Source organism: Pteropus medius, unplaced genomic scaffold (assembly GCF_902729225.1).
Source record: "Pteropus medius unplaced genomic scaffold, Ma_sr-lr_union100, whole genome shotgun sequence".
Lineage (NCBI taxonomy): Eukaryota > Metazoa > Chordata > Mammalia > Chiroptera > Pteropodidae > Pteropus > Pteropus medius.
Window position 1 is genome coordinate 570,767 of NW_024342475.1, and position 12,701 is coordinate 583,467.

Here is a 12,701-nt window from a genome sequence, read left to right on the forward strand (position 1 = left end):
TGTTAGAAATGACATTTGCAAATACACTCCCCAACTAACCAGTGGTTCCTCTTAACTTTTTGACTCTACAATGGTCCTAAATGAAATACCTTCAATATAAATTGTACTTTGAATTTTGAATTTTGATCTTTTCTGGGGCAGCATGCAGTAGGATACTCTCTTCTGATGCTGGGCAGCAGCAGTGGGCTACAGCTCCCGGTCAGCCCCACAATCACCCCCACGATCACGAGGACAAACAACCGATAGTCTATAATGTACTATGTTGCCAGTGTTTTTTGGATGTTGTGTTTTGTATTTTCACATCCCATCACGTCTGTAAAATGCCCATCTGTGTCTCTTGCTTCTGGTGAGAGGAAAAAGAGGAAGGCAGTGACTCCTGAGATGCAACTCAAGAAAATCGCCCAGGTGTAGGCCAGTGTAGGTGTTCTGAGCACATTTAAGGTAGGTGAGGCTAAGCCCTGACATTGTGTAGATTAGGTGTACTAAATGCATTTTCAACTTCAAATGGGTTTATCAGGACATAACCCCATCTTAAGTGGAGGAGCATCTATGTGGTTTAAAATGCAACATATCCTCTGCTTTTTCGCAGCTCCAAGAAAAAGGGACTCCTGGTTCTTAGAACTTGCCATCTACTCATTTAGTCCTTGGAACAGCCCTGTGAGGTGCGTATGATTTATGATTCTTATTCCGTCTTTATTGTGCAGATGACCAAAAAGAGGTGTAGAAAGGTTTGTTTTAATACCGCAGATGTTACACAGATGGTAAGTATCATTTCCAAGATTTAAACCTAGGCCCCCTGACTCCAAAGCCCACTTTTTATTTTTTTTTAAACCCACATGTTGTTATAATGCCTCTCATTTCCTGCCTTCCCCAGGATCAGAAATCTTTATCATAGGGATAGTGCATTTGGTTGTGCAGGTTGTTTACTTTCCAGAGGTCCCCGGCCGATGAATGCATTAGGAGCTGGAATCTCTTCCATGCCCTGCTTACCAAGCTGTGTGTGACCGCATCTGCCTAGAAGTTGGAGTGCTCTTGTAGAATTTCTGCAAAGATCTGTATGGGCTCATGGCAGCTCATGGTTAGCGTCTCATGGCTTCTTTGTCCTTCCGCAGTTATGCCTTCTCAGGACTCTGACCTTCCCCAGAAGGGACAGGAGAAAATGACCAAGTTTCAGGTAAGGAAGGCATTCCTTTCTATCTCTTAAGATGTGATTTTATTTCTCAAAGATGAGGCACATTTTTTTCCTCTTCCTTGGAAAGGTTCATGGAAAACAACATCTCAAGGGCATGTTGTGTGCCAGACCGTGTGTGTGTATGTGTTTTGTTTTATTTTATCTTTATTATTTCATAAAAGTGTCGGTTTGGGTCAATTTACTTCATGAATTCTCCAGATTGTGATGCTGGAGAATTTTAAGAACCTGGTCTCAGCGGGTGAGGACAGGCCTCCTCTGACACTGAATCTCAATCCCTCTGAGAGTCCCTGTCCTCAGTGGTTCAACAATAGAAATCTTAAAGATTGACAAAAATAATTTACACTACTGCCTGGCTTACAAACGAGCTCTTTTTGCTTTTCCATATTCTTTTTTTTCACATGCATTCATAACTAATATATTTGCACTATTAAAATTAATAGGATATCTTTATACATATTAGACAAAGGCCTAACATCTCTAATTCTTATTAAGGTTAGTAAGATAAAGAAAAACTCTAGTGAATGAATAGGAGTGTCACGAAAAAAGAAAGTAAATTTATGAAGAAAATAATGATCATTAATAACTAAGTGTGTGCAAACATTACTAAGAGCTTTCTGTTTATTTCACTTAGATTGACGAAGGTTTTTTTTTTTTTTTTTTAAGGAATCATGTTCTATTTGGCCAGAGTCTAGAGATTCAGGGACACTCACACTTCTCTTTGAGAAGAAAATCTGCCATATGGTTTCAAAATTTTTTAAGTGCATATTTTATGACTTTGTAATTCCTACTTCTTGGCTAAGATCTCTAAAAGGGCCTTCGCAGCACTGATGATAAGTAAAAAGGTATAACTAGTCTACGGCCATGCTACCCTGAACACGCCCGATCTCGTCTGCTCTCGGAAGCTAAGCAGGGTTGAGCCTGGTTAGTACTTGGATGGGAGACCACCTAGAAAGACCAGGTGCTGTAGGCATAAAAAAAAAAGAAAAAAGAGAAAAGCTATAACTAATTATACATTATTTTTATTGACTACAGATAAATTGTCAGTTCTAAGGAATACTGTACTATGTAGTCAAAATGGAATGAAAGAGAATACTAATTGTTCAAACTTATTGAGCATTTATTATGTGTGAGGCACCATTCCAATTACTTTTCTAAGTACTTTATATATATTCATTCACTCATCTAATCCTTTCAAATACCTTGTGATTTAGACGCCACTGTAGAGAAGAGGGACTCGAGGTTGTGAAAGGTTAGGGAATTTGCCCAACGTCCTGTAATTAAAACCTTGAAATTTGAACTCCGCCTCTACCTTCACCAGCTGTGAATGCTACAGTAGGTGGACAAGGCATGTGCCTTGAAAACACAGATGTAGTGCTATATGACAGGTATATACCTGTCCTGGACAGTTGCTGAAGGTCTTTGAACTTTGCGAACATTAAAAATAGTGATAGTATGTCAACTATAATTGAAAAAAAAAGTTATAGCGTCAAAAAGGAAAAATAGTAATAGAGTCCAAGCTTTGTGGGGAGGCAGGGAGAGAGGGACAGCTGTAGGGACTAAAACCTTCCCCCCAACACCGTAACAGTTTTTTCGGAAATTCTCTTTTAACTTCTCAATGCTTCCCTTCCCCCAGTGGGCCTTTGTTGCAAGATTTAGGTGGAGTGTGTTTGATGTTGTAGGAGCCAGTGACGTTCAAGGACGTAGCTGTGTTCTTCACTGAGGAGGAGCTGGGGCTGCTGGACGCCTCCCAGAGGAAGCTGTACCAGGACGTGATGCTGGAGAATTTTAAGAACCTGGTCTCAGCAGGTGAGGACAGGCGCCCTCTGACACTGAATCGCAATCCCTCTGAGAGTCCCTGTCCTCAGTGGTTCAAAGCTTTGGATCTTTTGAAGTGGTTCCCTGACCTTGAAGACACAAGCTTTTCTAAACCCCGGGACTTCAGGCAAAGGTTTTTCTGGTCTTCCTGCTCAGGCAAAAATCTGTCTAAGGTGATTGTGCCGCCCCCCACCCCCCAGGACATTTGGCAGTGTCTGGAGATAGTTTTGATTTTCACAACTGGGGAGAGATGCTACCAGCATCTAGGGCCAGTGATGCAGCTAAACCTTCTACAGCACACAGGACATCACCTGCAACAGAGTTAGCCAGCCCAAAATATCAGAAGTGCCTTGATCGAGAAACCCTGTTCTAAGTCAATTATAAATGAGCGGCTTAGCTTCTATACTTTGTCTTTCAAATACTTTGTCTTTCAAATTATGGTTGTAACCCACTTGTGGGTCATGGAATCAACTTAGTACATTGTACTGTCACTTTTTTTTCTATGAAATACTTTCTGTCCTTATTCTATTTTATTCTCAGTTCCTTATCAAGACTTGCTCACATTGCAGCAAAAACTGCGACCATTAACAGTGAATGGTATGTGAATATGGGAAATACGATGAAACCAGACATTGGTTAAATCCCATTTTATCTACACATACACATGAACTAGGTCGTGACCTAAATTTCTTATTATAGTTTGTGATCGAAAAGCTCTTAAAAGAACACTTTAGAGGTTCTGAGGATTATGGAATTTAAACAGAAATATGTTTTAGCTGTGTGTGCATCTTAAATACATAGATCTATCTTTTCATAGGACATCTTCCCTTCAAACCAGATATAGTATCCCAGCTGGAGACAGAAGAAAAGCTTTGGATGATGGAAAGAGAAACCCCAAGAAATGGGAATTCCGGTGAGGACCACGTGGCCGTTCTTTCAGGTACCAGCTAATCCACTCACCATGTCTGAGATTACCACTCTTGTCTGAGAGCTGTCATCATCTTGCCTGGACTGTGACAGCAGCCTCCACACTGGTCTCCATGCTTCCTCCCTTGCTCTCCTATAATCCCTTCTCTGCTCAGTAGCCAGAGTGATTCTTTAGGAAGGAAGTGAATTCATGCCGTTCCTTTGCCCTGAACCCTCTGAAGACTTCCTATTTTACTCAGCGTCTGGACAGGGGCCTGCAGGCTGCACCTTATGTGGCCTCTCACCGAGTTCCTCTTCGATCTCCTCTTTTTCCCCGGCTTAAGTTATTCTTGCCATCCTGGCTCACTGGAGTGTCCTCTTCCGTTTCCTGGCCTTTGACTAGCTCTCCTCTACCTCAGAATAGAGTCCCCAGTCACTCCCTACTCACTCAGGTCTTTGCTCAGATTTCATCTCATCAGCTAGGCCGTCTGTGTCTGCCCTATTTAAAATATCATCCTCTCTCCATTCTCCGCCCCCTTACCCTGAAAATGAGAAGCTCTCCTCACGGCCCGTCCTAGCCTGGGATCCCAGCCTTGCCCGTCCGTGAAGGGTGCCTCATCTGTGTCCCCAGCCAGCCCTTTTTCTTTGACACCTGGTTTTTCGCTGTCCTCCATTCTCCTGTCCTCTCTCACTTCTTCACTTTGACCTCCTTCCTTTCTCTCCTTTTCTTTCCCTTCTCTCGAATTTGCATTTTCCTCATTTCTGCCCATTTAAATATTAAAAAATTCCTAAGGAATGGATATTTACCTAGGCTCCCTTTGCTGAAAAACAGAACAGAAGCTTGTCTGCAAACACAATAGTCAGGCCCCGAATTCCGTAAGTGATTGGTAGATATACCCTGTCTTCTTTTGTCCATCTCCCTTCCTATGTCTACATGTTGCTCCACGTTTGACATGTTCAGGAGGGTTAGATACTGGCTCTACTGGGTCTCATTTTTATTTGCAAACTTAACTTTAGGAATTATGATACTAAGGATTGTCACTTTTGTTTTGCAAGGTTTTAACAAACCTTGTAGCATCTTCTACCACTTTTTCTCAAAGGTTTTATTTGACTTCTTTAACATCAGCATGTTTCAGGGTTTTGCAGCCACGCTCCATGTACAGATACTGTCCTGAAATGCTCGTTATAGGTCACTAGAGCAGAAATTAAAGGGCTCGTTTTTGTAAGGATTTCTAAAAACCAAAAGCTTACAAATAATGGAGACAAGGGACCTCATGTCTCTGTTACTCCTAGAGATGGCTCGTAGGTTTAGAGCACACTAGTGAGATGTGTGGCACATTGTCGGCCAGCGAGTGTCCAGCATAATTCTAAGTTCTTGGACACCTTTGAGTATGTAAAGATTCATAGTTGTTAGCCTTGGAAGATAAAAGCTAGTCACAGTGATCAGAATGTATAAGTAAATATCAGAATTATCGATGCGGATATGCCAGGCATTACACTCCATCAGTTCTCATGTAACAGTTTCAGTCGGCCACTTATGTGTGAAAACTGCCTCAGCCATGAGCCAGCTGCCCACTTAACCACCCTCCCTTCTCTCATACTAAACACTCATGTGACCTATGTGTGGTAGTTGTTTAGTAGTTTCAAATCGGATATTTCCAGAAGTCAGAAAGCACTGACATGCCAGTGGACATGAGGAGAGTCCTAATTAGGAGAGAAAATTACAGAATTTCAAGTAAGTTTTCCAATGTAACTTGCATCGTAGTGGTATTAACTAGTGGGTATCACAGGCAATGTGAGAAGCCTTTGAGATGTTGCAGTGACTTCCGCTACCAAACACCCGAAAGCAGCCCTGACTTCACAGGTTGGGGACACCGTCCTCCACAACACTGCCCGCCAAGACTTAAAACACCAGCTGGGCTTCTCAGGGCTGCCCTCGCTTCTGAGCAACTGGCTACAAATTCAGGGGTTCCCACAATAATTCAATAGAATGACTCAGAACTTAGGAAATCGCTATACTTACAATTATAATTCTATTACAGCAAAAAAGATACAAACCGAAACCAGCAAAAGAGACAGCTGCATAGGTTGAGATCCAGCACAGTTCCTTCCTGCCCCCTCTTATACGGATCTTCGTGGTTACTTTGGGCCCATCCGTAAGCCAGGATAACCTCCCCATCTGAGGAGCCTCAGTTTGATCAAAGCTGAAGTCCCTTTTGCTGTGTACATCAGCATATTCACAGGTTCCCAGGATTAGAGCAGGGACATCTTCATTAGAGCAGGGGCTGTTCGATCAGCCTACCATACCCAGAAACGTGGGCATTCCTGTTGAGACTTTTTCAGCCTTACTAGAATCTAACTTTCCATTTTAAGCAAATTAATTTTTAATCCATTTCCCATTTGCCCCAGGAATACTCACCCACAGTGCTTGCAGCTGCATCGTTAACCCAAGATAACTTGCAGATTACAGCCCTAATCTTACCCCCAAAGTTTGCCACAAAATATCTCACTTTTATTATTTTCACATCGCTCTAGTATATTGATAATCTCTGGAAACAAATGACATCGTTCTATTTATAGCATTCAGTTTTTAGTAGCAGTATTCCCATTTACAAAGTATAGTACTTCTCAATCGCTGAAAATGTCAAATCCTAGAAACGTAGCATTCCTATGTGTGATGTTAACATTGTTCTTGAACAGTTGTTAGCCGAAGATTCATTTAATGAATCTGATTTATGTATACATGTCTATTGCATTAGGATTAGAGACAAGTTCTGTTTAGAAATAATTCCAAGAATAGTTTTTGTATTTTATTTTCACATCAAAAACCAGACTGATTTACTTCAGCCTCAAAGAGCATGTTTATGTAAAATTAAATTAATGCTGGCAGCAAGCTGCACCTTTTTTTCTAAATGGGATATGGGTTAAGGACTTGGTCCCCCCCACCCTTAAACATTTTCAACCATGACCCTCAATAAGAAATATTTTACATCTTGAACCCACATAAATATAATATATATACTATTTACATGTATGTTTACACCTAAAACAAGCATTTCATATAGTGCTACCCTTGCTGCTTGTAATACACCTGTCATGTATTTATTCTATTTTTTTTTTTTACTATTTGTCACAATTACGGAATTTGTTTCACAGTTTACTAATACGTCCCAACAATTTGAAACATTCCGTAGCAGCGGTGATAAGGCAGTAAAGAAAACAGTGCATGTTTTCCTCATGACTTACGTTCTAGTGGGTCTAAAAAGACAAGGCAAAATTAAGAAGTATATAGTGAGCAAATGATAAGTGCTGTGGAGAAAAATAAAGCAGGGTAAGGCAAGTGGGAAGAATCAAAGGTGTAGGGGGGATGGGAGGAATTACTTTATATTGGGCGATAAGGAAGGCCTCACCCAATTGAGTGATATCTGAGCAGACACTCAGAGGGAATGAGAGAATTCAAGCTGAATAAACCACTCCGCTTCCTCTTCGGGGTTGCCGAGAGAGTCTACGTTACGCCCTTCTCTCCTCCTCCCAGGCTCTTCCTCGGTTGGGCGAGATTAGTTTTCCCTTTTCCTTTTTTTTTTTTTTACAGAGACCTAAATTACTTCCAGGTTTAGAACAATAAATGTTATTATTCCAACAGTTTCCCAATTATACTCTTGGAAGGTAATTTCTACCAGGATCTAAAATATTATTTCATGCCTACAGTCTGAGCTTTTGTAACCTAATTGGGTAGACTCTCACTAGTCATAAGAATACTGAGGACAAGGTGAGTAGATGTCACTGGAGGTTGAAATGCGCTTGTCTTCATTTCCCTGCAGCCAACCAATTATAGCTCTTGTGTTAAATATGAGACTTAAAGCTCTAAACGGGTCACATTTACACTTGGAGGATAAGAGCCTGGTGACTCCATTCTTGGCCTACACTTGCAAGTGTGAAATCCTGATATTTCTGAACAAAGCATTCATGTGTCCTCATCGCTGAATATCGCTTTTTCTTACAGGCAGCAAGAATCAAAATGAGGTGGAGACTCTTCGAAAAGTTGCATTAAAATGCCTGTCCCATGAAGAGCTATCCTGCTGGCAAATCTGGAAACAGATTGCAAGTGACTTAACCCAGTGTCTTCAGAGGAAGAGTTCTCAGTCACTACCAGGCAATTATGTGCGGTTTTCTGAAAATGAAAATGATCTAGTGAATCACAAAGGAGATAGCTCCTGTGTCGTTGAAAATCAAGAGTTTTTGGTTTCGAGAACCCAGGATTCTTGTGGGAATATATATCTGAGTAAGACACAGAATCAGATTAGAGGTAAGCAAATTCTTGTGAAAAATAACCCACACGTATGTGAAGCCTTCATGAAGAAATCACCACTTAGTGATATTAAAATCGATACAGAACAGAAACCCTACAAATCTAGTGAATGTGACAAAAGCTTGAGCGATGGCTTCAACCCGTGTTTACCCTTCAGGGAGAAACTCCGTCCATGCAGTGAGTGTGGAAAGGGCTTCACTTATAGCTCGTTGCTATCAAGTCATAGGAGTGTTTGCACAGGAGAGAAATGTTCCAGTCAGAACTCACATCTGCAGACTCATCAGAGGATTCACCCAGGAGAGAAACTCGCTAAATGTCACGAGTCCGGTGAGTGCTTCATTAGGGGCTCCTTCCATTCTCATCATTCTCATCATGCAGGAGAGAAGTCCTATAGATGTGACAGTTGTGGCAAGGGATTCAGTAGCAGCACAGGTCTTACCATTCACTACAGAACTCACACTGGAGAGAAACCTTATAAATGTGAAGAATGTGGTAAATGCTTTAGTCAGAGTTCAAATTTTCAGTGCCATCAGAGAGTCCACACTGAAGAAAAACCATACAAATGTGAGGAGTGTGGCAAGGGCTTCGGCTGGAGTGTTAATCTTCGTGTTCATCAGAGGGTCCACAGGGGCGAGAAACCCTATAAATGTGAGGAGTGCGGTAAGGGCTTCACTCAGGCTGCTCATTATCACATCCATCAGAGGGTCCACACTGGGGAGAAACCTTACAAATGTGATGTCTGTGGTAAGGGCTTCAGTCACAATTCACCATTAATATGCCATCGGCGAGTTCACACTGGAGAGAAACCGTACAGATGTGAGGCATGTGGGAAAGGCTTTACTCGTAACACAGATCTTCACATCCATTTCCGAGTTCACACAGGAGAGAAACCCTACAAGTGTAAAGAGTGTGGGAAGGGCTTCAGTCAGGCTTCAAATCTTCAAGTCCATCAGAATGTCCACACTGGGGAGAAACGATTCAAATGTGAAACGTGTGGGAAGGGCTTCAGTCAGTCATCAAAACTTCAAACCCATCAGAGAGTCCATACTGGAGAGAAACCATACAAATGTGACGTTTGTGGTAAGGACTTCAGTTACAGTTCGAACCTTAAACTGCACCAAGTAATTCACACTGGAGAAAAACCATACAAATGTGAGGAGTGTGGGAAGGGCTTCAGTTGGAGATCAAATCTTCACGCTCATCAGAGAATCCACTCAGGAGAGAAACCCTATAAATGTGAAGCATGCGATAAGAGTTTCAGTCAGGCCATAGACTTTCGTGTGCATCAGAGGGTACACACTGGAGAGAAACCATATCGATGTGGTGTGTGCGGTAAGGGCTTCAGCCAGTCCTCTGGTCTTCAGTCCCATCAGAGGGTCCACACTGGGGAAAAGCCATACAAATGTGATGTCTGTGGAAAGGGCTTTAGATACAGTTCACAGTTTATATACCATCAGAGAGGCCACACTGGAGAAAAACCTTACAAATGCGAGGAGTGTGGGAAAGGCTTCGGGAGGAGCTTGAACCTTCGCCATCACCAGAGGGTCCATACAGGAGAGAAACCCCATAAATGTGAGGAGTGTGGGAAGGCCTTCAGTCTCCCCTCAAATCTTAGAGTCCATCTGAGTGTTCACACTAGGGAGAAATTATTTAAATGTGAGGAGTGCGGTAAGGGCTTCAGTCAGAGTTCACGTCTTCAGGCCCATCAGAGGGTCCACACTGGAGAAAAACCGTACAAATGTAATGTATGTGGTAAGGACTTCAGTCACCGTTCACGTCTCACGTACCATCAGAAAGTCCACACTGGCAAGAATCTTTAAAAATGACAGATACGTCCATGACTTCAGTCAGGATGTACATCTTCAAGGTTTTGGTGCATCCACGCTGGTGATAAACGCTATTGAGTAGAAAGGATTTCTTCAGTTGCAGTCTTTCTAACAAATCCTTTAAAATGATGAATAGAACCAGAATAACAGGAACAGGACTTGTATTCAGGAGAGAAATAAGTCGTAACCCTCTTGATAAAATCCAGTTCATATAAATGAGCTTTCAAAGTGAATACATGCCTGAAGATAATTGTGAAAAGGATATTTGCCATATCTTAGCTAGTTTTTCAGTGGCGGGGAAGGTTTTGGATTACTTTTCCTTCAACTTCCATTTTATATGTATTTTAGTGACTGTTATTTTTGCTAAAGCTGTAGAGCTATGAAAAATGAAATGAGTAAAATAACAAAGTTTCCTGCACCCAAGAACTCATGATTGCTTTATTTCCTATGGTATGTTGAATTAAAACAGGAATAGCCTTCCCAGAGATGAATCTTTGCTCTTTAGAAGTAAATTTGTATCTACTGCAGATGTATATAATGGCATCATCGTTTATAATAGCAAACCTAGAAATAATTGTATTGCCAAAATATTTTACAATTTTTTGATCCAATAAGACACTATGCGAACACCAAATAGGAGAAGATAAACTTGTAGTTATGGCTGTCGGAAGGTGTCCAGACTATATTAACATGGAAGAACGCAAAGCATGGGATTTTTGTGTGATCTCATCAAAAGAAAAAGTATAGATGAATAGGTAGATATTTATTTATAGTTATCTCTAAATGATGGGATTTTGCATTTCCTTAAATTTTTTGTTTGGAAAAAATTTTAAAACTTTCCCCCAAATTGTAAAAATTTTGTAAAATCTCTCACTCATATACCCTTTATCCAGAATCACCAGTTGTTAATGTGTTTGAATCATTATTCTGTGTAAGCAAATGTTTTCATTCACACATACACACACACATATTGATACTTATGTGTACACATACTTTTTTAAACCATGAATATGTTACAGACATCTTACCCCTTGCATCTAAACACTTAAGTACATGTCCTAAGAACAAGGATATTTACTTAGCTACAATACAAGTATAACATTCAGGAAAATTTAATACTGATACATAACATTATCCAACCTACAGACCTTATTGAAATTTTATCAATTGCCCCAATAATACATTTATCACATTGTTTTCCCTGGGCTAGATTATATGCTGTTTAGACTCCTTTCAGCTGGACCATTACCTCATTCTTTAATAATCTTGATAGTTTTGAGTGTCTCAAATTTGGATTTCTCTGATGTTGCCTTATGATTGGATTCAAATTAGACTTTTTTTTTTTTTTGGCACAAGGATTCCTAAGTGATGTGTCTTTTGTACATCATGTAAGGAAACATGTTTGTCTCATTATAGGTGAGGTTAACTTAAGATAGATGTGAGCTTGGTTCTTCTATTGTAAATGTTCCATTTTTCTCATTGTGGGAAAATATTTTCTGGTTTTCGAAATAGCTTCTATTAAGGGCAATAAGATGCAAACAGAAACACCCATAAAGTATTCTTTCTTTTAAAAAAGATTGAATTTCTAATTCTAACCATTGGTGTACAGAAAATACGGAGAAATATTTGCGACATCAGTGAAACTGGAGGACATTATGCTAAATGAAATAAGCCAGACAGAGAAAGGTACTACATGATGTCACATGTGGAATCTAGGGAAAAAGTAAAAAGCCAAATTCATAGAAACAGAGTGGAATGGTGGTGGTTGCCTGGCTGGGGGTGGCGGAAATGGGGAGAGGTTGGTTAAAGGATACAAACTCAGTGATAAAATGAGTAAGGTCTGAGGATCTAATGTATAATGTGGTGACTATGGTTGATAATGCTGTATTGTAGAACTGAAATTTGCTAAGATAGTACATCTTAATGGTTCTCACCTTAATAAAAGTTAGCTATATGAGGTGATGCGTTAATTCAGTTGTAGAGATCCTTTCACAGTGTACCATATGTATATCAGTTTATCACATGTGCTTTAAATACATCACAATTTTGTCAGTTATACCTCAATAATGCTGTTAAAAAGTTGAATTTGTTAGCAGGATCCCCCACTTCCACACCTACTTTTTGCATAATCATTAATTGTAACCACTTTGTAGAAAAAATTATGTCCAGAGCACGCTGGATGTAGATGAGATGTTTGAAGGTGAACTAGAGAAAACCATTTTCGAGATATATTCTAGCTTTTTCAAATCACAGTATTTCTTTCACTTCCTTGCAAGTGCATCTTCTTTCATTTGCCAGAAACTCCCACACGTCTAAATGAGCAATTAAAACCCAAAATGGGAAACTCTTGTCTCGTGGCTGGATTAGAGGTTATTTTCCCTCTTGTGTTTAGCATCTTGGAATGATTAGCTCATACCAGGTGAACATTCAGAGGTCTAAGTGCATTCAGACATAGGTGGACTAAGGAAAACCATAGCATCAACCCAAATCTTGAGATCCTCTCTTCCCTTTTCGGTCACACTAGCACGATGTGTTTTTTACAGAAGAAAGCAAAAGGAAAAAGGTCAAGCGTTAATAGCGCCTGAGAACTGACTGAACTGAACCATCACATATTAAAGTGGCAACTTCAGGTAAGCGCTACCCTACCGAGGAT

At 40.5% G+C, this 12,701-nt stretch overlaps 1 protein-coding gene and 1 pseudogene across 9 annotated transcripts in view; both read left to right on the forward strand.

Annotated features, from left to right (window-relative positions):
- Nucleotides 1-12,005, forward strand: part of ZNF227 (zinc finger protein 227) — a 43,207-nt gene extending 31,202 nt beyond the window's left edge. For 5 of the 9 annotated variants that reach the window (XM_039866078.1, XM_039866082.1, XM_039866079.1 and 2 more), the window contains 5 exons: nucleotides 590-662; nucleotides 1,113-1,174; nucleotides 2,872-2,998; nucleotides 3,825-3,947; nucleotides 7,917-12,005. In XM_039866078.1, coding sequence (XP_039722012.1) covers nucleotides 1,115-1,174; nucleotides 2,872-2,998; nucleotides 3,825-3,947; nucleotides 7,917-10,042 — 2,436 coding nt within the window. In that variant the 5' untranslated portion in view covers nucleotides 590-662; nucleotides 1,113-1,114 and the 3' untranslated portion in view covers nucleotides 10,043-12,005. The remainder of the gene's footprint in view (nucleotides 1-589; nucleotides 663-1,112; nucleotides 1,175-2,871; nucleotides 2,999-3,824; nucleotides 3,948-7,916) is intronic. The other 4 variants (XM_039866086.1, XM_039866085.1, XM_039866084.1 and 1 more) reach the window with 4 other exon arrangements.
- On the forward strand, nucleotides 2,044-2,162 carry LOC120605383 (uncharacterized; annotated as a pseudogene).
- Nucleotides 12,006-12,701: the final 696 nt, after the last annotated feature.